A 26,898-nucleotide genomic window follows, 5' to 3' on the forward strand; every position below is an offset into this window, starting at 1 on the left:
TATCGCTTGCTCACCGAGCCCCACTCCATACAGCCAACCAATTCCAGCCCTGTGCTGATGAGGGCCCAAAGCCCGAAACACGTGTCCACAGGTAGGAATTGGTTGGCTGTGTAAATTTAGAAACTAATCCGCAGCATTGCACGCTTGGCGGTTCCAAGCGCTGTGGATTAGACAGGGGTGGAAAGAGATGATTTGCATAGCTCCGCCTACTGCAAAGGATTCTGGGTAAACCTGCTATTCTTTGTATTATGCTGCTTGCAAGTACTTTCCGTTTCAGGAAAGCATCCACTATAGATATCATGCCGCGATCCAAAGAAATTCTGGAACAAATTAGAAACAAAGTAATTGAGATCTATCAGTCTGGAAAGGGTTATAAATCTATTTCTCAAGGTTTGGGACTCCAGTGAACCAGAGTGAGAGCCATTATCCGCAAATGGCAAAAACATGGAACAGTGGTGAACCTTCCCAGGAGTGGCCAGCCAAGCAAAATGACCCACGAGGGGCAACACGGTGGTGCAGAGGTTAGCACTGCAGCCTTGCAGCGCTGGGGTCCTGGGTTCTAATCCCACCCAGGACAACATCTGCAAAAGAGTTTGTATGTTCTCTCCGTGTTTGCGTGGGTTTCCTCCGGGCACTCCGGTTTCCTCCCACATTCCAAAGACATACTGATAGGGATTCTAGATTGTGAGCCCCATCGGGGACAGTGATGATAATGTGTGCAAAACTGTAAAGCGCTGCGGAATATGTTAGCGCTATATAAAAATAAAGATTATTATTATTATTGATGACTCGTCTAAAAGGTCACAAAAGACCCCACAACAACATCCAAAGAACTTCGGGTCTCAGTTGCCTCAGTTAAGGTCAGTATCCATGACTCCACATAAGAATGAGACTGGGAAAATTTGCCTGCATGGCAGAGTTCCAAGACAAAAACCACTGCTGAGCAATAAGGAGAAAAAGGCGGTTCATGCTCAGAAACCCTTCAATGAGGCTGAATTGCAACATTTCTGCAAAGATGAGTGGGCCAAAATTCCTCCATAGCGTTGTAAAACACTCATTGCCAGTTACTGCAAATGCTTGATTGCAGTTGTTGTTGCTAAGGGTTGCCCAACCAGTTATTAAGCTTAGGAGGCAATCACTTTTTCACACAGGGCCCTGTAGGTTTAGATTTCTTTTTCCCTTAATAATAAAGACCTTCAATTAAAAACTGCATTTTGTGTTTACTTGTATTATCTTTGTCTAATATTTATTTATTTTTTGGTAATCTGAAATATTTAAGTGTGATAAACATGCAAAAGAATAGGAAATCAGGAAGGGGGCAAACACTTTTTCACACAACTGTATGTGCTGATGGGCTAATAACAGTAATGATGCTGAAGGAGTCACTGTTTGCTCTAACGGACATAATGTTTGGCCTGTTTAAGGCAGGGTCCAAGATGTGGTCGACTGCATCTTGGACCCACCTTGAGTAAACTTATGAGGCTGAATATGATGTCTGATGCAGCACACAGTGACTTCATCTGTATGATTCGAGTCACTGGCCCCATCAGAACATACGCTCAAATTCTGTTTTTCAGGGCTTCAGACTTAAGTCTTGACAAAACTTTTTGCTCTGAGGCAGGCCAAGTGACAGACAAAATTATTATTTTTTGCTAATTTGCCCCAACCCTGGGAATTAATGGAGTGTATTGGCACTTCTACAATTTGGAAATTATATGTTGAAGAGACCAATACTTCTGGCTATGCAAAATTTGAGTATATTTTGTTTTCAGTCACTCCCTTATAGAACACCCTTAGGTGTCAATAAGATGTCTGTTTTTTTTTTTTTTAAATACAGATAAAACATTCCATTTTCATCAGTTTGATAACTGATTTTTAATAATTTCATTCATCGGTGTGGCATCCATTTTTTCTCTTATGCAAAAAAATAAAATAAATTCCAAGCTTCTACCAATTAACACGTCAAAGACAGGGCAATTTTTCATTTTTGATTTTACGTTTTTGCCTTTCCTTTTTCCAGGATCACTAACTTTTTATTCCATTGATATAGTCATATGACACCATATATTATACAAAATAATAAACTGAAAAACAGATAAATTCAAAGTGTGTTGAAATCGTGAACAAAATGCAATTCTGTCAGTTTTTTTTGGTGGTTTTGTTTTATGGTAAAAATGACCATCAGTATGATTTTCCTGGTCAGAGCAATTATAGCAGTATCAAATTTTCATTATTTTTTTGTTTTATTTACCTGATGAAAAATATAGTGAAGTTTTCAAGATCATTTTTGGTGTGACGGCTTGTTTTTAACTCGATGAGTTGAAATTTTAATTTATATAATTTTGGGGTACATAGAACATTTTGATAGCTTTTAAATTTATTTTTTAAGGAATTGTGGTGAAAAATCTAAATTCTGTAGATTTTTTTTATTTATGGCATTTATTTTACAGGTGAATTCAATTTATATTTTTATGAACTTACTTTTATGGTTGCAGTTATAGCAAATATGTTTTTTCTTTTCATTTTTTACATTTTTAATGGTGAAAAATGAGAGTGATTTCTATTTTTTATATTTTTTAAACTGTTTCACACTTTTTATTCCCATTAAGACTTGATCTTGAAATTGTCTAATTGCTTTTACTAGGTATTTCAACAACACAGTATTGCAGTACATTGCATAATTTGTGGCTCACTTTGAGCTTCACAGGAGTACCAAGATAGAAGGCATGGAAGCCTTCAGCAGACCCTCAGCTTCCATCGTGACCCATCAGGGCCAGTGGGAGCCAGTACTAGCACAGTCACTGTCAGAGACTGAAAGCAGCATCTAAATGGTTAACAGCGACGATCAGAACTCAGCTGTTAGAGACTGATGCTGGCTATGTAACAGAGCCTGCACATACAGTGTGAGGGGGAGCTCAGCTATTGAGCCTCCTACACACTTGTGGGTCACAGAACTAATATACAGGAAAGTAATTTTGCACTATGTGGTTAACCAGTAAAAGACAGCACTTGGATGTCACACAGATAACATCTGTGTGTTGCATTTTTCATGGACTCATTGATTTGAATAGGCAAGTTTGATCCGTGACTTGGATAAAAATGGGCACATCTCCCATATGTGAAAAACACATATAGAACAAACATATGAAAAGTGGACATCTGAATGAGGCCTTAAAGGGAACCTGTCACCCCCAAAATTGTAGATGAGCTAAGCCCACCGGCATCAGGGGCTTATCTAAAGCCCCCGATGTATCCTGAAAGATGAAAAGAGGTTAGATTATACTCACCTGGGGGGGCGGTCCGATCCAATGGGCGTCGCAGTCCAGTCCTGGGCCTCTCATCTTCATAGGATGTAGTCCTCTTCTTGTCTTCACGCTGCGGCTCTGGCATAGGCGTACTTTGTCTGCCCTGTTGAGGGCAGAGCAAAGTACTGCAGTGCGCAGGCACCGGGCCTCTCTGACCTTTCCCGGCGCCTGTGCACTGTAGTACTTTGCTCTGCCCTCAACAGGGCAGACAAAGTACGCCTGCGCCGAAGCGTGAATAAAAGAAGAGGACTAGACTCCTAGGCAACCAAACACCAGGGATTTCAATGAAAAAAGTGCAATGTTTACTGAAATTTTCCTTCAAAAAATGATCTAATATTCAATCTGACAGTCTCCCTTTAAAGGGAACCTGTCACCCCCAAAATCAAAGATGAGCTAAGCCCACCGGCAGCAGGGGCTTATCTATAGCATTCTGTTATGCTGTAGATAAGCCCCCGATGTATCCTGAAAGATGAGAAAAAGAGGTTAGATTATACTCACCTGGGGGGCGGTCCGATCCGATGGGCGTCACGGTCCGGGGACCTCCCTTCTTCATAGGATGATGTCCTCTTCTTGTATTCACGCTGCGGCTCTGGCGTACTTTTTCTGCCCTGTTGAGGCTTAGCTCATCTTTGATTTTGGGGGTGACAGGTTCCGTTTAAAGGGAGCCTGTCAGATTGAATATCAGATCATTTTTTGAAGGAAAGTTTCAGTAAAGGTTGCACTTTTTTCATTGAAATCTCAGGTGTTTGGTTGCATAGGAGTCTAGTAGGTGGTCATACTCAATGATTAACATTCTGCTCTGTAAGTCTGGGCACACAGAGATAGCCGTCAATCACTAGTGGCACCACCCACTGGACACATGCATACGAATACCAGGGATTACAATAGAATACAATATTCTGAATCTATTCCAACAAACCCATATATCATTGTGCTCGCTTCTCCTTCTCTATAGAATACTGTCCACAGATCGGACTGCATGTACAACGTGACAGGTTCCCTTTAAATTCAGCAGTGCAGTCTCACACATCATGTACACCCCTATGTAACAAAAATAACACCTTTGTTATTCATATCCAGCATAATTAATATATCTTATTTTTCCACAAATAGCAGCTTACGATGTTTGGTTGGTGAATTTTTTTTGCATTTTATATTAGAAGACATCTAGGGTAACCCTTCTTTTTGCATTAACTTTCTTTCCTGAGTATACATTGAGAGTACAAAGTGGACAAGGTATCACGCGGCTTTAGAGAAACTGTTTTACAGAGAATGTCACCCTAAGCGAGAAAAAGTATAATAGAAATATTTTAACTTTCCTCTTTTAGAGCAAATGTTCTAGAGCAGAGGTCCCCAACTCCAGTCCTCAAGGCCCACCAACAGGTCATGTTTTCAGGATGTCCTTAGTCTTGCCCAGGTAATAATTGCATCACCTGTGCAATGCAAAGGAAATCCTGAAAACATGACCTGTTGGTGGGCCTTGAGGACTGGAGTTGGGGACCTCTGTTCTAGAGCATCTGAACCAACGGAATTAGAACTATCAGGCATTGTTTTCATGACAAATGTTTGAGCATTATTTTTCTGTATACTACTTCTTGCTAATTGTCATAGTTTGTACAACATTATAGGTATGTACAGTATGTATAGTTCTGTAATCATTCTTCGTCTTGGTTAATAGATCCTGTAGAATGTTCACCTCCTCGAATAAATGTCTCTTGTAATTATTCATGCTTAAACAACTGACTTGAGAAATATTTGACCTTCCTGTCATGCACTTAACAAATGTCCACTGTTCCTTTTCCCTGTAAGTCCTCTATTACACCATTAATTGTAAGACTATTTATAAAAAAAATGCCTTCCTTTTTGTCGAAATGTTCTTCACTGGCTCTAATCTGTCTATCATGAAATATATGGCTTATCGCAATGTGCAGGACATCTGCTCATACATTTAGTCTATTGCTATTCCTGTATATATCCATATACTGTATATCCATGTCAGCTCTATATGTCCTAAATAAGAAAAACAGTTTAATGTTATATCATTCTACAAGTCATTTTTCTGTCCACATATAAAGATATATTTGAAAAATTATTGGGGATTTATTATGCCCAAATCAATGGAGCCTAAACAAATAATCAGCCTTTAATTTTCACCTGTTTGTTTAAATCTGTTTGTACAATTCCATTAAAATATGTGAGAGACTATAGATAAAAACAATAACATGACATGGTATTTAAAAATCAACATAAATTGCACAATTTGTTTAGACTATATCATTGTCCTAAGCCATTAAGGCCAAATTTAACTCAAATCATTGAAGATTTGTAACTTTCATGGTTTGGGAGTGCCAATTGCAGTAATTTCAAGCTCTACTGCATGATATGATTAACACCTTTAAAATATGAGGAATATATCTTTTAGTCACAAAATCACCCTAAGCTAGCAGGAATATTATAGCAATATTTTATTTTTTTAACCTCTTATGCCTGCTATTTTTAAGGGTTCATTCATTTTTTTATATGGCTACTTTTCACTTAAGGGATCTATGTAATAAAATAAGTTTATATATATATTTACAGTATATATATATATATATATATATATATATCTAATATATAAAGCTGAATGTGTGGGTGTATGTGTGTGTGTGTGTGTATGTATGTCCGGGATTGGCATCTGCACCGTCGCAGCTACAGCCACAAAATTTTGCAGTCACACATCTGGACCCCGAGAGCGTCATAGGCTATGTTGTGAGGCGAAATTTTAACCCCGCGCGTTCCAATTCACCAAACAATTTTGCCCCTATCTACATAATGGGGAAAAAAGTGAAAGGAAAAGTGTTGGAGGCGTTGCAGCTACAGCCACAAAATTTTGCACAGTCACACGTCTGGACCCTGAGAGCGTCATAGGCTATGTTGTGAGGTGAAATTTTAACCCCGTGCTCTCCAATTCACCAAACAATTTTGCCCCTATCTACATAATGGGAAAAAATGAAAGGAAAAGTGTAGGAGGCAAATTGACAGCTGCCAGATGTGAACAAGGGGGACTTAAAGAATGAGAGTGATGGCGCCAAAGAGTATATACCATACAGTTGCTAAGGTGAGGCCCCGACATGGGATACTCACCACACACGGCGATATGAACACACACACAAAATGTGCCACACACTACCACGTGCTTGAACACATACCACCCTCAGCACACATTTCACCACAAATACACCAACCTCGCCACATAAAAGTCAAAACACAAAAGTCGCCACTCAAAACTCGCTACGCACAGAAGTCGCCACATGCAAAAACTAGGCTCTTGCAAAACTCGCCACAAGTGCAAAACTCACCTCATGGAAAACTCGCCACATGCAAAACTTACACACGCGGAAAAATTGCCACATGCACAAAAGTTGCAACACATGCAAAAGTTGCCTCACACAAAACTTAACAATTAAAAACACACTAATGCACACAGGGTACAAATTAACCAATATATATATATATATATATCAATATCACTATATAAATTAATAAATAAAATACCCTAAGAACACCCAGTGTGCAAGTATTGTAGTGAAACACTACATACAATGAAGGGGAAATTTCAAGCACCCCGCATAGAAAAAAATCCCATAAAAACAATCAAAGCAAGGATATGGTCATAAAAAATTGCTTTATTAATTAAATAAAATTTAGACTATACCATACAATAGAGCAAAAAAAGTGCATATATATAAAAAATGTATATAACATTGTATATAAATATATATAAGTGCCTGTAGTTAACTGGTGTCCATTTATGTAAATCCTGTGTCCATCATGTCATACCATATGGCCCATAAAAACACACAAAAAGGGGGGATACAAATCGCAACTAATGAATACAAATGTGTCAAGTAAAAGCAGAAATCTGCAAGAGTGGGGGTGTAAACGTTACTCAATCTAAATGTGCAAATAGTGCATACATGTGAAACAACAGAACACCGCATTAGCGGCAACAAACAATATAGTGAATGAGCCAATAGGCAGTATAAGGGGACACTTACTAGTAATATGTAACTCCGATTCCAGGGACCACCAGTCACTATCCAGGGCACCCCGACGCGCGTTTCGGACGCACGATCCTTCGTCAGGACATCCCCTGACGAAGGATTGTGCGTCCGAAACGCACGTCGGGGTGCCCTGGATAGTGACTGGTGGTCCCTGGAATCGGAGTTACATATTACTAGTAAGTGTCCCCTTATACTGCCTATTGGCTCATTCACTATATTGTTTGTTGCCGCTAATGCGGTGTTCTGTTGCTTCACATGTATGCACTATTTGCACATTTAGATTGAGTAACGTTTACACCCCCACTCTTGCAGATTTCTGCTTTTACTTGACACATTTGTATTCATTAGTTGTGATTTGTATCCCCCCTTTTTGTGTGTTTTTATGGGCCATATGGTATGACATGATGGACACAGGATTTACATAAATGGACACCAGTTAACTACAGGCACTTATATATATTTATATACAATTTTATATACATTTTTTATATATATGCATTTTTTTTGCTCTATTGTATGGTATAGTCTAAATTTTATTTAATTAATAAAGCAATTTTTTATGACCATATCCTTGCTTTGATTGTTTTTATGGGATTTTTTTCTATGCGGGGTGCTTGAAAATTCCCCCTCACACAAAACTTGCACATACTCAAAAGGCACCACACATAAAACTCGCCACGCGCAAAACTCGCCATGCGCAAAACTTGCTGCACACAACTTGCTACACTAACCTGTCACATGCAACTCGACACACAAAAAGTTGCTACACGCATGTTGCCACACAAAACTCATCTCACAAAAGTTGCTACATGCATGTCGCCACATGCAACTCAACACACACAACTTGACAAACGAAACTCGCCTTAAAACACACACAAGTCTGGTATTATCCTTCAAAAATAAAAATCTGATTAATAAGCAGACAAACTACAACAAATGTACCATATGGGAAATACGGCAGCTGTCAGTCACATAACCTGTCTATTATGTGTATGTGTGAGCTAATATATACTGCCAGGGGGAGGGCTTCCTGTTGGCTGGGGATTTATCAGGCTGCCAATTTAGCTTACAAATTCTGAGGTAAAAATACTGAGCAAATAACGTGTGAACGAGGTCTAATACAGGAGGAGATGACACACAGGTATATACTATATACAGGGGAGATGACACACAGATATATACTATATACAGGAGAGATGACACACAGGTATATACTATATAGAGGAGGATATGACATACAGGTACATATATATACAGGAGGAGATGACATACAGGTATATACTATATACAGGAGGTGATGACACACAGGTATATACTATATACAGGAGCAGATGACCTACAGGTATATACTATATACAGGAGGAGATGACATACAGGTATATGCTATATATAGAAGATGACATGCAGGTATATACTATATACAGGAGGAGATGACACACAGATATATACTATATACAGGGGAGATGACACACAGGTATATACTATATACAGGAGGAGATGACATACAGGTATATACTATATATAGAAGGAGATGACATTCAGGTATATACTATATATAGGGGAGATGACACACAGCAGGTATATACTATATACAGGGGAGATGACATACAGGTATATACTATATACAGGAGATGACATACAGATGTATACTATATATAAGGGAGATGACAAACATGTATATACTGAGGTGATGAGGTGAAAATGAGAGGTGTGAGGTGAAAATGAAAAGGTGTAAGTGCAAAATGAGAGGAGTGAGGAAAAATAGTGGAGTGATCAGAAAATGACAGATGTGAGGTTGAAATGACAAGTGTTAGGGGGGAATGAGAGGAGTGAGGGAGAAAATGAGAGGTGTGAGGGAGAAAATGAGAGATGTGAGGGGGAATATGAAAGATGTGATTGGGAAAATGAGAGGCGTGATGGGAAAATAAGAGAAGTGAGGTGCTATAACTAACCACAAATATTTACTATGTCCAGGCAACACCGGGCTCTTCAGCTAGTATATATATATATATATATATACTAGATGGTGGCCCGATTCTAACGCATCGGGTATTCTAGAATATGCATGTCCTCGTAGTATATTGCCCAGCCATGTAGTATATTGCCCAGTCACGTAGTATATTGCCCAGCCACGTAGTATATTGCCCAGTCACGTAGCATATTGCCCAGCCACGTAGTATATTGCCCAGTTACGTAGTATATTGCCCGGCGACGTAGTATACAGCACAGAGCCACGTAGTATATTGCACAGCCCACGTAGTATATTGCCCAGTCACGTACTATATTGCCCAGCTACATAGTATATTGCCCAGTCACGTACTATATTGCCCAGCTGCGTAGTATATTGCCCAGTCACGTAGTATATTGCCCAGTCACGTAGTATATTGCCCAGCCACGTAGTATATTGCCCAGTGATGTAGTATACAGCACAGAGCATATTGCCCAGCCACGCAGTATATTGCCCAGTTACGTAGTATATTGCCCAGTTACGTAGTATATTGCCCAGTTACGTAGTATATTGCCCAGTTACATAGTATATTGCTCAGCGACGTAGTATACAGCACAGAGACACGTAGTATATTGCACAGCCCACATAGTATATTGCCAGTCACGTACTATATTGCCCAGCTACGTAGTATATTGCCCAGTCACCTAGTATATTGCCCTGTCACATAGTATATTGCCCAGTCCCGTAGTATATTGCCCAGTTACATAGTATATTGCCCAGTTACGTAGTATATTGCCCAGTGATGTAGTATACAGCACAGAGCCACGTAGTATATTGCACAGCGACGTAGTATACAGCACAGAGCCACGTAGTATACTGCACAGCGACGTAGTATATTGCCCAGCCACGTAGTATATTGCCCAGTCACGTAGTATATTGCCCAGCCACGTAGTATATTGCCCAGTCACGTAGTATACAGCACAGAGCATACTGCCCAGCCACGTAGTATATTGCCCAGTTACGTAGTAAATTGCCCAGCGACGTAGTATACAGCACAGAGCATATTGCCCAGCCACGTAGTATATTGCCCAGTTACGTAGTATATTGCCCAGTTGCGTAGTATATTGCCCAGTGACGTAGTATACAGCACAGAGCCACGTAGTATATTGCACAGCGACGTAGTATACAGCACAGAGCCACGTAGTATACTGCACAGCGACGTAGTATATTGCCCAGCCATGTAGTATATTGCCCAGTCACGTAGTATATTGCCCAGCCACGTAGTATATTGCCCAGTCACGTAGTATACAGCACAGAGCATACTGCCCAGCCACGTAGTATATTGCCCAGTTAAGTAGTAGATTGCCCAGTTACGTAGTATATTGCCCAGTGACGTAGCATACAGCACAGAGCATATTGCCCAGCCACATAGTATATTGCCCAGTTACGTAGTATATTGCCCAGTGATGTAGTATACAGCACAGAGCCACGTAGTATATTGCACAGCCCACGTAGTATATTGCCCAGTCACGTACTATATTGCCCAGCTACGTAGTATATTGCCCAGTCACGTACTATATTGCCCAGCTGCGTAGTATATTGCCCAGTCACATAGTATATTGCCCAGCAACGTAGTATATTGCCCAGTGACGTAGTATACAGCACAGAGCATATTGCCCAGCCACGTAGTATATTGCCCAGTTACGTAGTATATTGCCCAGTTTCATAGTAAATTGCTCAGCGATGTAGTATACAGCACAGAGCCACGTAGTATATTGCACAGCCCACGTAGTATATTGCCAGTCACGTACTATATTGCCCAGCTGCGTAGTATATTGCCCAGTCACCTAGTATATTGCCCAGTCACGTAGTATATTGCCCAGTCACGTAGTATATTGCCTAGTTACGTAGTATATTGCCCAGTTACGTAGTATGTTGCCCAGTGACGTAGTATACAGCACAGAGCCACGTAGTATATTGCACAGCGATGTAGTATACAGCACAGAGCCACGTAGTACACTGCACAGCGACGTAGTATATTGCCCAGCCACGTAGTATATTGCCCAACCACGTAGTATATTGCCCAGCCACATAGTATATTGCCCAGCCACATAGTATATTGCCCAGTCACGTAGTATATTGCCCAGTTACGTAGTATATTGCCCAGTTACGTAGTATATTGCCCAGTGACGTAGTATACAGCACAGAGCCACATAGTATATTGCACAGCGACGTAGTATACAGCACAGAGCCACGTAGTATACTGCACAGCGACGTAGTATATTGCCCAGCAACGTAGTATATTGCCCAACCACGTAGTATATTGCCCAGCCACGTAGTATATTGCCCAGCCACGTAGTATATTGCCCAGCCACATAGTATATTGCCCAGTTACGTAGTATATTGCCCAGTTACGTAGTATATTGCCCAGTGACGTAGTATACAGCACAGAGCCACGTAGTATATTGCACAGCGACGTAGTATGCAGCACAGAGCCACGTAGTATATTGCCAAGCTACGTAGTATATTGCCCAGCCACGTATGTCACAGGTTAAAAAATAAAAAATAAACATATACTCACCTTCCGCGTAGTCCCAGGGTGTGATGACGTCGCGGTCACATGACCATGACGTCATGGCAGGTCCTTCTCGCGTAGGCGCACAGGACCTGTGTTGACGTCGCGTTCACATGACCATGACGTTATGGAAGGTCCTTCTCGCGCAGGCGCGCAGGACCTGTGATGATGTCATGGTCACATGACCGTGACGTCATGGAAGGTCCTTGTCGCATACCATCCTTAGCACCGGAATGTCGCGAAGAGCGGGAAAGGCGCCGGAGGGTGAGTATATGATTTTTTATTTTTTTTATTATTTTTAACATTAGAACTTTTTACTATTGACGCTGCATAGGCAGCATCAATAGTAAAAACTTGGTCACACAGGGTTAATAGCGGCGGTAACGGAATGAGTTACCCGCGGTATAACGCGGTCCGTTACCGCTGGCATTAACCCTGTGTGAGCGGTGACTGTGGGGAGTATGGAGCGGGCACCTGACTGCAAGGGAGTAGGGAGGGACTAATCGGACTGTGGCCGTCACTGATTGGTCGCGGCAGCCATGACAGGCAGTTGTCGAGACCAATCAGCGACTTGGATTCCATGACAGACAGAGGCCGCGACCAATGAATATCTGTGACAGAAAGACAGACAGACAGACGGAAGTGACCCTTAGACAATTATATAGTAGATACTGTATATAAAAAAATGTATACAGGTCCTTCTCAAAAAATTAGCATATAGTGTTAAATTTCATTATTTACCATAATGTAATGATTACAATTAAACTTTCATATATTATAGATTCATTATCCACCAACTGAAATTTGTCAGGTCTTTTATTGTTTTAATACTGATGATTTTGGCATACAACTCCTGATAACCCAAAAAACCTGTCTCAATAAATTAGCATATTTCACCCATCCAATCAAATAAAAGTGTTTTTTAATAACAAACAAAAAAACCATCAAATAATAATGTTCAGTTATGCACTCAATACTTGGTCGGGAATCCTTTGGCAGAAATGACTGCTTCAATGCGGCGTGGCATGGAGGCAATCAGCCTGTGACACTGCTGAGATGTTATGGAGGCCCAGGATGCTTCAATAGCGGCCTTAAGCTCATCCAGAGTGTTGGGTCTTGCGTCTCTCAACTTTCTCTTCACAATATCCCACAGATTCTCTATGGGGTTCAGGTCAGGAGAGTTGGCAGGCCAATTGAGCACAGTAATACCATGGTCAGTAAACCATTTACCAGTGGTTTTGGCACTGTGAGCAGGTGCCAGGTCGTGCTGAAAAATGAAATCTTCATCTCCATAAAGCATTTCAGCCGATGGAAGCATGAAGTGCTCCAAAATCTCCTGATAGCTAGCTGCATTGACCCTGCCCTTGATGAAACACAGTGGACCAACACCAGCAGCTGACATGGCACCCCACACCATCACTGACTGTGGGTACTTGACACTGGACTTCAGGCATTTTGGCATTTCCTTCTCCCCAGTCTTCCTCCAGACTCTGGCACCTTGATTTCCGAATGACATGCAAAATTTGCTTTCATCAGAAAAAAGTACTTGGGACCACTTAGCAACAGTCCAGTGCTGCTTCTCTGTAGCCCAGGTCAGGCGCCTCTGCCGCTGTTTATGGTTCAAAAGTGGCTTTACCTGGGGAATGCAGCACCTGTAGCCCATTTCCTGCACACGCCTGTGCACGGTGGCTCTGGATGTTTCCACACCAGACTCAGTCCACTGCTTCCTCAGGTTCCCCAAGGTCTGGAATCGGTCCTTCTCCACAATCTTCCTCAGGGTCCGGTCTCCTCTTCTCATTGTACAGCGTTTTCTGCCACATTGTTTCCTTCCAACAGACTTACCATTGAGGTGCCTTGATACAGCACTCTGGGAACAGCCTATTTGTTGAGAAATTTCTTTCTGGGTCTTACCCTCTTGCTTGAGGGTGTCAATGATGGCCTTCTTGACATCTGTCAGGTCGCTAGTCTTACCCATGATGGGAGTTTTGAGTAATGAACCAGGCAGGGAGTTTATAAAAGCCTCAGGTATATTTTGCATGTGTTTAGAGTTAATTAGTTGATTCAGAAGATTAGGGTAATAGGTCGTTTAGAGAACCTTTTCTTGATATGCTAATTTTTTGAGACAGGTTTTTTGGGTTATCAGTTGTATGCCAAAATCATCAGTATTAAAACAATAAAAGACCTGACAAATTTCAGTTGGTGGATAATGAATCTATAATATATGAAAGTTTAATTGTAATCATTACATTATGGTAAATAATGAAATTTAACACTATATGCTAATTTTTTGAGAAGGACCTGTATATATTTTTAATAACTTTTCATATTTACATATCTGCTTTTGTTGGTAATACCTCTATCTAATACAATGGTTTGCTTTGATTTCTTATTATATTATTATTATTGTGAACCCTAATGAAGATGGTGATGATGTATGTGGAAATTAGTGGTGGCTATTAGAGATGACTGAACATCATCAGCTCGCTACTTATTCGGCAAGCTATAGCGCTTTCTGAAGAAGCTGCAGAGGAAACCCGGCAACCTGGAGCACTTCTGATAATCAGATTCCACAGCGGCATGTGTCGTGGCTCCGTGACAGTCATGGAGAGCCTGTGTGTTGTGACTGTAACAGAGCCAGATATCTGGGGTCCCTCTGCAGCTTCTTCGGTAAGCGCTATAACTTACTGAATCAAGAGGGAGAGGACAATATTCGCTCATGTCTAGTAGCTATATAAGCAAGTAAAAAAAAAGTATATATATATATCTACTATATAATTGTCTAAGGGTCACTTCTGTCTGTCTGTGTATATATATATATATATATACACATATATATATATATTAAATGAGAGGCTACGCGGCACACACCATATATACTGGGGCACAAATAAGAATCCACTCCGTAATTTATAGAAAAAAGAAGAATTTGGCACTCCAAAGATCAAATGCAAATAATTTATTATAAAGTGAGTCCATAATAGTGCAAAAACATATTGTAGTTTGATATTAATGTTTCGGCCATAATGTCCTTCCTTTGCATTTGATCTTTGGAGTGCCAAATTCTTGTATAGTAACATAGCGATTACAGCGTGTCTTGGGGACATTCACTTGGCAATAGGATAAACACACAAAGGCATGATTTTCTTACAAAAACAGTCTATTTGGTTTATTTACACACCAGCATAAACCGCAACCTCAGGAATTTGGTAGTATGCAACAGCTTGAACACTGTCCGTACACATTCGTCTCTTTATTGGAACCACAGTCCCTCACTGACCCCGGTCAGCATAACACAGATTACAGTCCGTTACCTGTTGGTGTCCATCACACAGGTTCCCGGATGCCTCCTATCCTCAGAGGTATCCCATAGAGTAAACACAGTCTGTCTTTCTTTGACCCCGGTCCGTATAACACGGATCACTGTCCGTTCCCTGTTGGTGTCGGCCACACAGGTTTCCTGATGCCTCTTATCCTAAGAGTTATCCCACAGACGTCTCTTACTGACCCTGGTCAGTATCAGTCACGGTTATCAGACCGTCCACTCCGGAGGTATCTCACAGGCCTCCTTGCTCTGACTCAGACTAGCCAGCACTCGCTCACATATGCCAAACACACCTCCATTACATAATTGTATCCACACCTAGGTACCTATGACATGGCTAGTCAGGTGATCGTGACATCACCGCAGGTCCTCAAACACACAATCACATACAGGCTTCATCTTGGGTATTCAGACACACCTCCTTGGGTGGGTATGCAAGTGACTGGACCCACCCATCTCTCCAAGTCACCTAGAAGCCTCCCAATGTATAGTTAAAACCCTCAGCAGTGGATCTGCTGAGCAAAACACGCCCTGACTTCCATTACAGGGCCACCCACCTCTGTGATACATACCGCCTATCAATCACATAACCAGCCACCATGCCACAATATACATACATATATATTATTAGATTTGTAATCTAATGTTACTATAAAATGTAATTATGAATTAATACGTACAAATAATATCTTGAACCTCCTTGGCCCTGAGCTGAATTTATAGCTCTATCTTCTATCTATAGTACTAGTGTCTTATATCTTGTAAAGAGGTCTTCATTTCTAAGAATGTATTCACATTTCCGTTTGGACATTCCCATTTGTCTGTCCTATCTTAAGAACAGACAAATGGAATTAATGTCCAAAAAGGATCCGTTCCATAACTAATGCAAATGTAAGTGTTAGTTTTTTTTTAGAACAAAAGAAAATGTTCTGCATGATGTATGCATATGTTTTTAACTCGGAGAGTGGAGGGAGAATCGAGATGCCTCCAAGTCCATAGCCATTTAAAGGCTGTGCCGAAATCTGTGCATTCCTTCACCATTATTTCTAATATGTGTCTGGCGGCCATTGCGATGCAAAACCGATATGACCCACAAACCTGTAAACTGTAGTAGTCTGCCTATTGGAAGAATAAAAAATGCAGCTGTTTACCGTTTTATTTTGCCCTCTATGTTTTGCAGGACACGGGGGAGTGAACCAGCTAGGAGGGGTATTTGTAAATGGCCGACCACTTCCTGATGTAGTTCGTCAAAGAATTGTGGAACTTGCCCATCAAGGTGTGCGGCCGTGTGACATCTCCAGGCAACTACGAGTCAGTCATGGATGTGTCAGCAAAATTCTCGGCAGGTAACAGCGTTTCTGATAAAAATTTATGAGCACTAAGGCAAATGTATGTGGACTTTATTATTACATCTCTGTAAGTTGGTGCTGTGCCGATAAACTCAGTCTCATTTGTTAAATATGTGTCTATATATTGAACCCCCCAAAAAACAATGTCTTATTCCAATGAGAAAATCTTATCTGCATAACAAAAAACATGTATTAGAATCACTAAGCTCCTCTTTTCATCTCTCATTCTTTAACCATGCATATGAGCTAGTGTGAGGAGCTGTGACTATCCGCATTAGTGTTGCACACTATTCTACATGCAGCTCCCAGTAATAGCGCATCATCTGCCTGTACACTCACGCTTGAAATAAATGCTGTGAGGGTTAATCCTCAAAGTTCTGTTGATCAACCAATATCCATTCAATGTTCAATGCTGTATAAACTTAAATTATCTCAAGTTACAGCACTGGCTATGCTATCCGCAGCCTGTGATGTCACAACTCGTGAGCGGCTGCTCAAACTTCACCTTGTCTGCATCCAGGCTACCTACCTGGGCTTTTCCGATGGAAGACCATAATAAAGGGTATTCCCACTGGAGGATTTTGCAGCATTGGCAATGGTAACTGGTCTACTTAGGTTCTTTTCTTCATTTTCTGCCCAAATTTAGACCCTTTTAGTCTTTGCTTCCCTCCAAACCCTGATATTCTAGATTGGCTTTAAACTGATATAAATAAGCAGCTTAGAAGAGCAAAACAAAATTGGTACAACGGAAAGTGGAATAGTTGTGCAATTAAATTGTTTATCTCATTTTTCAAAAATATTTTTTAAATAAAGAGAATTGTTTTACCTCTTTCTTTTATTCAGTTTCACAAAAAATTAAATATTAAAGATACTTAAATATACAAACTACAGCTTGTCCCACAAAAAATAAGCCCTCACACAACTCTATGTCTATGGAGACATAAAAAATTGTGGGTCTTGGATTATGATAAACTCCACAAAAATGATTAGTGTATAGATCTGAAGTATAACGTTAGCTAGTAAATTAAATTGAATAGTGTAAAAAAACAAACAAAAAAAGCCAGGATTGCTGTTTTTTTGTTCCTTCACAAAAAGTGTAATAAAAAGTGATGAGAGAGTCAAATATACCAGAAAATATTACCACTGTAAACTACATCAGAAGAAATGAACCCTCATGCACCTCAATTGGCGTAAAAATGTAAAACATATGGCTACCAAAATATGGTGAAACACAAACTAAAGTAATAAAACACCAATTTATATTTGGTATTGCCATGATCATAGAAATCCACAGAATACAGTTTACATTTTAATTTTGGAGCATTTGAAGAGTGTAAAACTACACTATCAAATAAACAGAATTGCTGTTTTTTTTCCTTTCCCTCCATAAGAAGTCAGGAAAAGTTAGGAAAAAAGTTATATGCATCCATAATGGTGAAAATGACAAATGCAAAAAACAAGCCCTCATACAGCTACATCAATGAAAAAAAATATATAGATCTTGGAATGGGACGATACATTTTTTATGTGCCCTAAAGACCCCAAATGGGTGCGTACTTAACTGTTAGAACCAAAAGAAAAATAGACCTCTAAGAATTAACGTTTATTGATATACAGTATATTTTATAAATCAATTTTTGCTTAAAAAAATAGTGCACTGTAAAAGTATACGGGTCAACAGAGAATACGTATAATAACCTATAATTATATTAGGCTATTATAATTATTCCCTGTTAGCCCATATACTTTTACAGTGCACCATTTTTGTAAGCAAAAATTGATTTTTAAAATATAAATCTGGAACGCCCGCCAGGGCAGCGGGGTACCGGGTCTGGTCTTAAAGGGGATGTCACGGTGGCTGCGACCTGGTCCATTTCCCTGGGCTCCCAATTAAAAAGGGAAAGGTCTTTTAACCCTGCTGCTCTGTTGGTCAAAAATGACCGACTTTGAACTTCAATATTCTTAAAAATATTCAAGATGCGGCTCTGAAACCCGTGGCCGACCGACCCATCCTCATTTAAGTCAATCAACCACAAGTTTCAGAACCGCATCTTGAACACCCCAAAAAATACCAAAGTTCAAAATAGGTCTCCCCAGACCGAACAGAACAGCAGGGTTAAGGGGTATTGTGAAAGTCTATTGTTTGTGACGTCACCTGTGGTTCTCGGTCAATAGGGACCAACGCTGCTTAAAGGGGTCCTCTGGGGTGATGTTGTTGCAGCAAGATGGTAACGCTTCTCAAAGGTGAAGCAGGGTCCCCAGGGCTCCCAAGGTGTGTGGCAAGGATGGTGTATGCCAACGAATAAGTGGAGGACAGAGTTGTAAAGTCTTTACCTGGTTTCCTGGTGGTAGTAGTCCACAGTCCAGGGTACCAGTTACAGGTGTCCTGTCGTCCGGCCGGCTCAGAGGCAATGGGAGAATCTCCTTCCCAGTTGAGGTACGGGAGCCTTTCCTACTTGCGCTGCTATGGGAGGTCCCTGCTGCCTGAAGCTTTCTACCAAGGTCCTCGTTCTTTCCCCCTGTTCTGGGACAGGTGCTTGCAGGATGGGCAGCTTGAGCCGTTTTACAGGGACTCTATCATGCCACAGGCTCTTCAGGTGCTGCTGCGTCTCAAGTGTGGTGTGGGCCAATTACATACAGTTCTTGGCCCTCCGGTTCTGCTCCGTGTCTTAGAGTTCCACAAAAGCCTCGGGCTCCTGGTACCTGGCTGCTGCGCTCTGGCTCTGAGGGTGCCCGATCACAGTTCCCCTCTGAGCCCTTTTTCTCTCCTTTACTCCTTCCCTCTGTAGCTCCACCACATCCAACCCTTTGGGTTCTTCACTCCTTCCAGAGGCTGCAGCTCCCTCATTGTTGCTCGGCCTCTCTGTCTGCTCTCAGTTCCAGACTTCCTTCTGCTTCAGTGTCTCTATCAGACTGTCCTAACTCCTCCTCCAGGTCAGGATACATATAGCTCAGGGAAGCTCCCCTGAATCCAGGTCCTGAGCTCCCTCTCCTGGCCTGGATTTGGAAGGTGTTGTGTGTGAGTGCCTTACCTGGTCAAGAGAATCCTCATTGCCTCCAAGTGTGATATCACCCTCCCCGAAAGGAAGACAACATCACTTCAACAACCGGTTACCTGGGGTGTTGCATATCAATAAAAGTTAATTCTTAGAGGTCTATTTTTCTTTTGGTTCTAAATCATAACATTGAGACCCTACTATTCCTTAACCCCTTCGCGACCTGTGACGCCACGTAGGCATCATGAAAGTCAGTGCCAATCCGAACTGTGATGCCTATGTGGCGTCATAGAGGGATCGCATCCCTGCAGATTGGGTGAAAGGGTTAACTTCAATTTCACCCGATCTGCAGGGACAGGGACAGGGGGAATGTTACTTCAGCCCAGGGGGGTGGCTTTGCCCCCACGTGGCTACAATCGCTCTGATTGGCTGTTGAAAGTGAAACAGCCAATCAGAGCAATTCGTAATATTTCACCTATGAAAAGTGGTGAAATATTACAATCCAGAAATGGCCGATGCTGCAATATCATCGGCCATTGCTGGAAACCCTGATCTGCCCCCCGCTACCGCCACCGATCTCCTCCCCAGACCTCCGTCCTGTCCCGTACTGTGCTCCGCTCCCCTCTGTCCTCCTGTCCGCTCCCCCATCCTCCTGTCCGCTCCCCCGTGCTCTGATCCACCCTCCATGCTCCGATCCCACCCCCTCATACTTACCGAGCCTCCCGGTGTCCGTCCGTCTTGTCCATGGGCGCCACAATCTTCCAAAATGGTGGGCGCATTCACAGTGCACCTGCCGAATCTGCAGGCTGGCAGATTCATTCCAGGTACATTTTGATCACTGTGATAAAACCTATCACAGTGATCAAAATAAAAAAAATAGTAACTGAACCCCCCTTTATCACCCCCATAGGTAGGGACAAAAATAAAATAAAGAAAGTATATTTACTTGTATTTTTCCACCAGGGTTAGGGTTAGGGCAAGGGTTAGGGTTAGGGCTAGAGCTAGGGTTAGGGTTAGAATTAGGGTTAGAACTAGGGTTAGGGTTAGAATTAGGCTATGTGCACACGGTGCGGATTTGGCTGCGTATCCGCAGTGGATTCGTAGCAGTTTTCCATCAGGTTTACAGTACCATGTAAACATATGGAAAACGAAATCCGCTGTGCTCACGGGGCAGAAAATACCACGCAGAAACGCTCCGTTGTATTTTCTGCAGCATGTCAATTCTTTGTGCAGGTTCCGCAGCATTTTATACCTGTTCCTCAATAGGAATCCGCATGTGAAATCCGCACAAAAAACGCTGGAAATCTGCGATAAATCAGCAGGAAAAACGCAGTGCCTTTTACCTGCAGATTTTTCTCACACGAATCCGCAACTTGGGCACATAGCCTTAGGGATAGGGTTGGAATCAGAGTTAGGGTTGGAATTAGGGCTAGGGTTGGAAATAAGGTTAAGATTAGGCTTGTGGTTAGGGTTAGGGGTGTGTTGGAGTTAGGGTTGTGGTTACGGTTGGGATTAGGGTTAGGGTTGGGATTAGAGTTAGGATTAGAGTTAGGGTTGGGATTAGGGTTAGGGGTGTGTTGTGGTTAGGGGTGTGTTTGGGTTAGTGTTATGATCAGGTAATTCAGTACCACAATGGACATAGAAGTCAGAGCACATTCAGTGACCTGACAATAACCCAAAAACATAGAACGAGCTCTGAGACGTGGAAACTCTGCTGACCGCAATCCCTAATCCTCTCCAACCACACTAGAGGCAGCTGTGGATTGCGCCTAACGCTCCCTATGCAACTCGGCACAGCCTGAGAAACTAGCTAGCCTGAAGATAGAAAATAAGCCTAACTTGCCTCAGAGAAATACCCCAAAGGAAAAGGCAGCCCCCACATATAATGACTGTGAGTTAAGATGAAAAGACAAACGTAGAGATGAAATAGATTTAGCAAAGTGAGGCCCGACTTTCTGAACAGAGCGAGGATAGGAAAGGTAACTTTGCGGTCAACACAAAACCCTACAAACAACCACGCAAAGGGGGCAAAAAGACCCTCCGTACCGACTAACGGCACGGAGGTACACCCTCTGCGTCCCAGAGCTACCAGCAAGCAAGAAAAACCAAATAAGCAAGCTGGACAGAAAAAAACAGCAAACAAAATAACAAAAGCAGAACTTAGCTATGCAGAGCAGCAGGCCACAGGAACGATCCAGGAGGAAACAAGTCCAATACTAGAACATTGACTGGAGGCCAGGATCAAAGCACTAGGTGGAGTTAAATAGAGCAGCACCTAACGACTTCACCACATCACCTGAGGAAGGAAACTCAGAAGCCGCAGTACCACTTTCCTCCACCAACGGAAGCTCATAGAGAGAATCAGCCGAAGTACCACTTGTGACCACAGGAGGGAGCTCTGCCACAGAATTCACAACAGTACCCCCCCCTTGAGGAGGGGTCACCGAACCCTCACCAGAGCCCCCAGGACGACCAGGATGAGCCATATGAAAGGCACGAACAAGATCGGGAGCATGGACATCAGAGGCAAAGACCCAGGAATTATCTTCCTGAGCATAACCCTTCCACTTAACCAGATACTGGAGTTTCCATCTTGAAACACGAGAATCCAAAATCTTCTCCACAATATACTCCAACTCCCCCTCCACCAAAACCGGGGCAGGAGGATCAACAGATGGAACCATAGGTGCCATGTATCTCTGCAACAATGACCTATGGAATACGTTATGGATGGAAAAAGAATCTGGAAGGGTCAAACGAAAAGACACAGGATTAAGAACCTCAGAAATCCTATACGGACCAATGAAACGAGGTTTGAACTTAGGAGAGGAAACCTTCATAGGAATATGACGAGAAGACAACCAAACCAAATCCCCAACACAAAGTCGGGGACCCACACAGCGTCTGCGATTAGCAAAACGTTGAGCCTTCTCCTGGGACAAGGTCAAATTGTCCACTACATGAGTCCAAATCTGCTGCAACCTGTCCACCACAGTATCCACACCAGGACAGTCCGAAGACTCAACCTGCCCTGAAGAGAAACGAGGATGGAACCCAGAGTTGCAGAAAAACGGCGAAACCAAGGTAGCCGAGCTGGTCCGATTATTAAGGGCAAACTCAGCCAAAGGCAAAAAGGACACCCAGTCATCCTGATCAGCAGAAACAAAGCATCTCAGATATGTTTCCAAGGTCTGATTGGTTCGTTCGGTCTGGCCATTAGTCTGAGGATGGAAAGCCGAGGAAAAAGACAAGTCAATGCCCATCCTTGCACAAAAGGCTCGCCAAAACCTCGAAACAAACTGGGAACCTCTGTCAGAAACGATATTCTCTGGAATGCCATGTAAACGAACCACATGCTGGAAGAACAATGGCACCAAATCAGAGGAGGAAGGTAATTTAGACAAGGGTACCAAATGGACCATCTTAGAGAAGCGATCACAAACTACCCAAATGACTGACATTTTTTGAGAGATGGGAAGATCTGAAATAAAATCCATAGAGATATGTGTCCAAGGCCTCTTCGGGACCGGCAAGGGCAAAAGCAACCCACTGGCACGAGAACAGCAGGGCTTAGCCCGAGCACAAATCCCACAGGACTGCACAAAAGAACGCACATCCCGCGACAGAGATGGCCACCAAAAGGATCTAGCCACCAACTCTCTGGTACCAAAGATTCCAGGATGACCAGCCAACACCGAACAATGAACCTCAGAGATAACTTTATTCGTCCACCTATCAGGGACAAACAGTTTCTCCGCTGGGCAACGATCAGGTTTATTAGCCTGAAATTTTTGCAGCACCCGCCGCAAATCAGGGGAGATGGCAGACACAATTACTCCCTCTTTGAGAATACCCGCCTGTTCAGACAAACCCGGAGAGTCGGGCACAAAACTCCTAGACAGAGCATCCGCCTTCACATTTTTAGAGCCCGGAAGGTACGAAATCACAAAGTCAAAACGGGCGAAAAACAGCGACCAACGAGCCTGTCTAGGATTCAACCGCTTGGCAGACTCGAGATAAGTCAAGTTCTTATGATCAGTCAAGACCACCACGCGATGCTTAGCTCCCTCAAGCCAATGACGCCACTCCTCGAATGCCCACTTCATGGCCAGCAACTCTCGATTCCCAACATCATAATTTCGCTCAGCAGGCAAAAACTTCCTGGAAAAGAAGGCGCATGGTTTCATCACCGAGCAATCAGAACTTCTCTGTGACAAAACATCCCCCGCTCCAATCTCAGAAGCATCAACCTCTACCTGGAACGGAAGTGAAACATCTGGTTGACACAACACAGGGGCAGAAGAAAAACGACGCTTCAACTCTTGAAAAGCTTCCACAGCAGCAGAAGACCAATTGACCACATCAGCACCCTTCTTGGTCAAATCGGTCAATGGTTTAGCAATACTAGAAAAATTGCAGATGAAGCGATGATAAAAATTAGCAAAGCCCAGGAACTTTTGCAGACTTTTCAGAGATGTCGGCTGAGTCCAATCATGGATGGCCTGGACCTTAACAGGGTCCATCTCGATAGTAGAAGGGGAAAAAATGAACCCCAAAAATGAAACCTTCTGAACACCAAAGAGACACTTTGATCCCTTCACAAACAAAGAATTAGCACGCAGGACCTGAAACACAGTTCTGACCTGCTTCACATGAGACTCCCAATCATCCGAGAAGACCAAAATATCATCCAAGTATACAATCAGGAATTTATCCAGGTACTCTCGGAAGATGTCATGCATAAAGGACTGAAACACTGATGGAGCATTGGCAAGTCCGAATGGCATTACTAGGTACTCAAAATGGCCCTCGGGCGTATTAAATGCAGTTTTCCATTCATCGCCTCGCTTAATACGCACAAGATTATATGCACCACGAAGATCTATCTTGGTGAACCAACTAGCCCCCTTAATCCGAGCAAACAAATCAGATAACAGCGGCAAGGGGTACTGAAATTTAACCGTGATCTTATTTAGAAGGCGGTAATCTATACAAGGTCTCAGCGAACCATCCTTCTTGGCCACAAAAAAGAACCCCGCTCCCAATGGCGACAATGACGGGCGAATATGCCCCTTCTCCAAGGACTCCTTCACGTAACTCCGCATAGCGGCGTGCTCAGGCACAGATAAATTAAACAGTCGACCTTTTGGGAATTTACTACCAGGAATCAAATCGATAGCACAATCACAATCCCTATGCGGAGGTAGGGTATCGGACTTGGGCTCATCAAATACATCCCGGTAATCAGACAAGAACTCTGGGACCTCAGAAGGGGTGGATGACGAAATAGACAGAAATGGGACATCACCATGTACCCCCTGACAACCCCAGCTGGACACAGACATGGATTTCTAATCTAATACTGGATTATGGACTTGTAGCCATGGCAACCACAACACGACCACATCATGCAGATTATGCAACACCAGAAAGCGAATAACCTCCTGATGTGCAGGAGCCATGCACATGGTCAGCTGGGTCCAATACTGAGGCTTATTCTTGGCCAAAGGCGTAGCATCAATTCCTCTCAATGGAATAGGACACTGCAAGGGCTCCAAGAAAAACCCACAACGCCTAGCATACTCCAAGTCCATCAAATTCAGGGCAGCGCCTGAATCCACAAATGCCATGACAGAATAAGATGACAAAGAGCAGATCAAGGTAACGGACAAAAGAAATTTTGACTGTACCATACCAATGGTGGCAGACCTAGCGAACCGCTTAGTGCGCTTAGGACAATCAGAGATAGCATGAGTGGAATCACCACAGTAGAAACACAGCCCATTCTGACGTCTGTGTTCTTGCCGTTCAACTCTGGTCAAAGTCCTATCGCACTGCATATGCTCAGATTTATGCTCAGATAATACCGCCAAATGGTGCACAGATTTACGCTCACGCAAGCGTCGACCGATCTGAATGGCCAAAGACATAGACTCATTCAGACCAGCAGGCATAGGAAATCCCACCATGACATCCTTAAAGGCTTCAGAGAGAACCTTTCTGAAGATAGCTGCGATCGCACCTTCATTCCACTGAGTGAGCACGGACCACTTTCAAAATTTCTGACAATATACCTCTATCTCATCCTGACCCTGACACAGAGTAAGTAAATTTTTCTCTGCCTGATCCACCGAATTAGGTTCATCGTACAGCAATCCGAGCGCCAGGAAAAACGCATCAATATTACTCAATGCAGGATCTCCTGGCGCAAGAGAAAATGCCCAGTCCTGAGGGTCGCCACGTAAAAAAGAAATAATGATCCTAACTTGTTGAACTGGGTCACCAGAGGAGCGAGGTTTCAAAGCCAGGAATAGTTTACAATTATTTTTGAAACTCAGAAATTTAGTTCTATCTCCAAAAAACAAATCAGGAATAGGAATTCTTGGTTCTAACATAGAATTCTGAACCACAAAGTCTTGAATATTTTGTACTCTTGCCGTGAGCTGATCCACACATGAAGACAGACCTTTAATGTCCATCGCTACACCTGTGTCCTGAACCACCCAAATGTCTAGGGAAAAAAAAAGGCAAAACACAGTGCAGAGAAAAAAAAATGGTCTCAGAACTTCTTTTTTCCCTCTATTGAGAATCATTAGTACTTTTGTCCTCCAGTACTGTTATGATCAGGTAATTCAGTACCACAATGGACATAGAAGTCAGAGCACATACAGTGACCTGACAATAACCCAAAAACATAGAACGAGCTCTGAGACGTGGAAACTCTGCTGACCGCAATCCCTAATCCTCTCCAACCACACTAGAGGCAGCTGTGGATTGCGCCTAACGCTCCCTATGCAACTCGGCACAGCCTGAGAAACTAGCTAGCCTGAAGATAGAAAATAAGCCTAACTTGCCTCAGAGAAATACCCCAAAGGAAAAGGCAGCCCCCACATATAATGACTGTGAGTTAAGATGAAAAGACAAACGTAGAGATGAAATAGATTTAGCAAAGTGAGGCCCGACTTTCTGAACAGAGCGAGGATAGGAAAGGTAACTTTGCGGTCAACACAAAACCCTACAAACAACCACGCAAAGGGGGCAAAAAGACCCTCCGTACCGACTAACGGCACGGAGGTACACCCTCTGCGTCCCAGAGCTACCAGCAAGCAAGAAAAACCAAATAAGCAAGCTGGACAGAAAAAAACAGCAAACAAAATAACAAAAGCAGAACTTAGCTATGCAGAGCAGCAGGCCACAGGAACGATCCAGGAGGAAACAAGTCCAATACTAGAACATTGACTGGAGGCCAGGATCAAAGCACTAGGTGGAGTTAAATAGAGCAGCACCTAACGACTTCACCACATCACCTGAGGAAGGAAACTCAGAAGCCGCAGTACCACTTTCCTCCACCAACGGA

General features: G+C 42.6%; 1 protein-coding gene across 2 annotated transcripts in view; it reads left to right on the plus strand.

Annotated features, from left to right (window-relative positions):
- PAX5 (paired box 5) overlaps nt 1–26,898 on the plus strand; it is a 517,932-nt gene that overhangs the window by 19,593 nt on the left and 471,441 nt on the right. For both annotated transcript variants that reach the window (XM_069767486.1, XM_069767494.1), the window contains exon 2: nt 16,377–16,542. In XM_069767486.1, the coding sequence (XP_069623587.1) occupies nt 16,377–16,542 (166 nt within the window). The remainder of the gene's footprint in view (nt 1–16,376; nt 16,543–26,898) is intronic.

The sequence above is a fragment of the Ranitomeya imitator genome, chromosome 1 (genome assembly GCF_032444005.1).
Source record: "Ranitomeya imitator isolate aRanImi1 chromosome 1, aRanImi1.pri, whole genome shotgun sequence".
In the NCBI taxonomy this organism is placed as follows: Eukaryota; Metazoa; Chordata; class Amphibia; order Anura; family Dendrobatidae; genus Ranitomeya; species Ranitomeya imitator.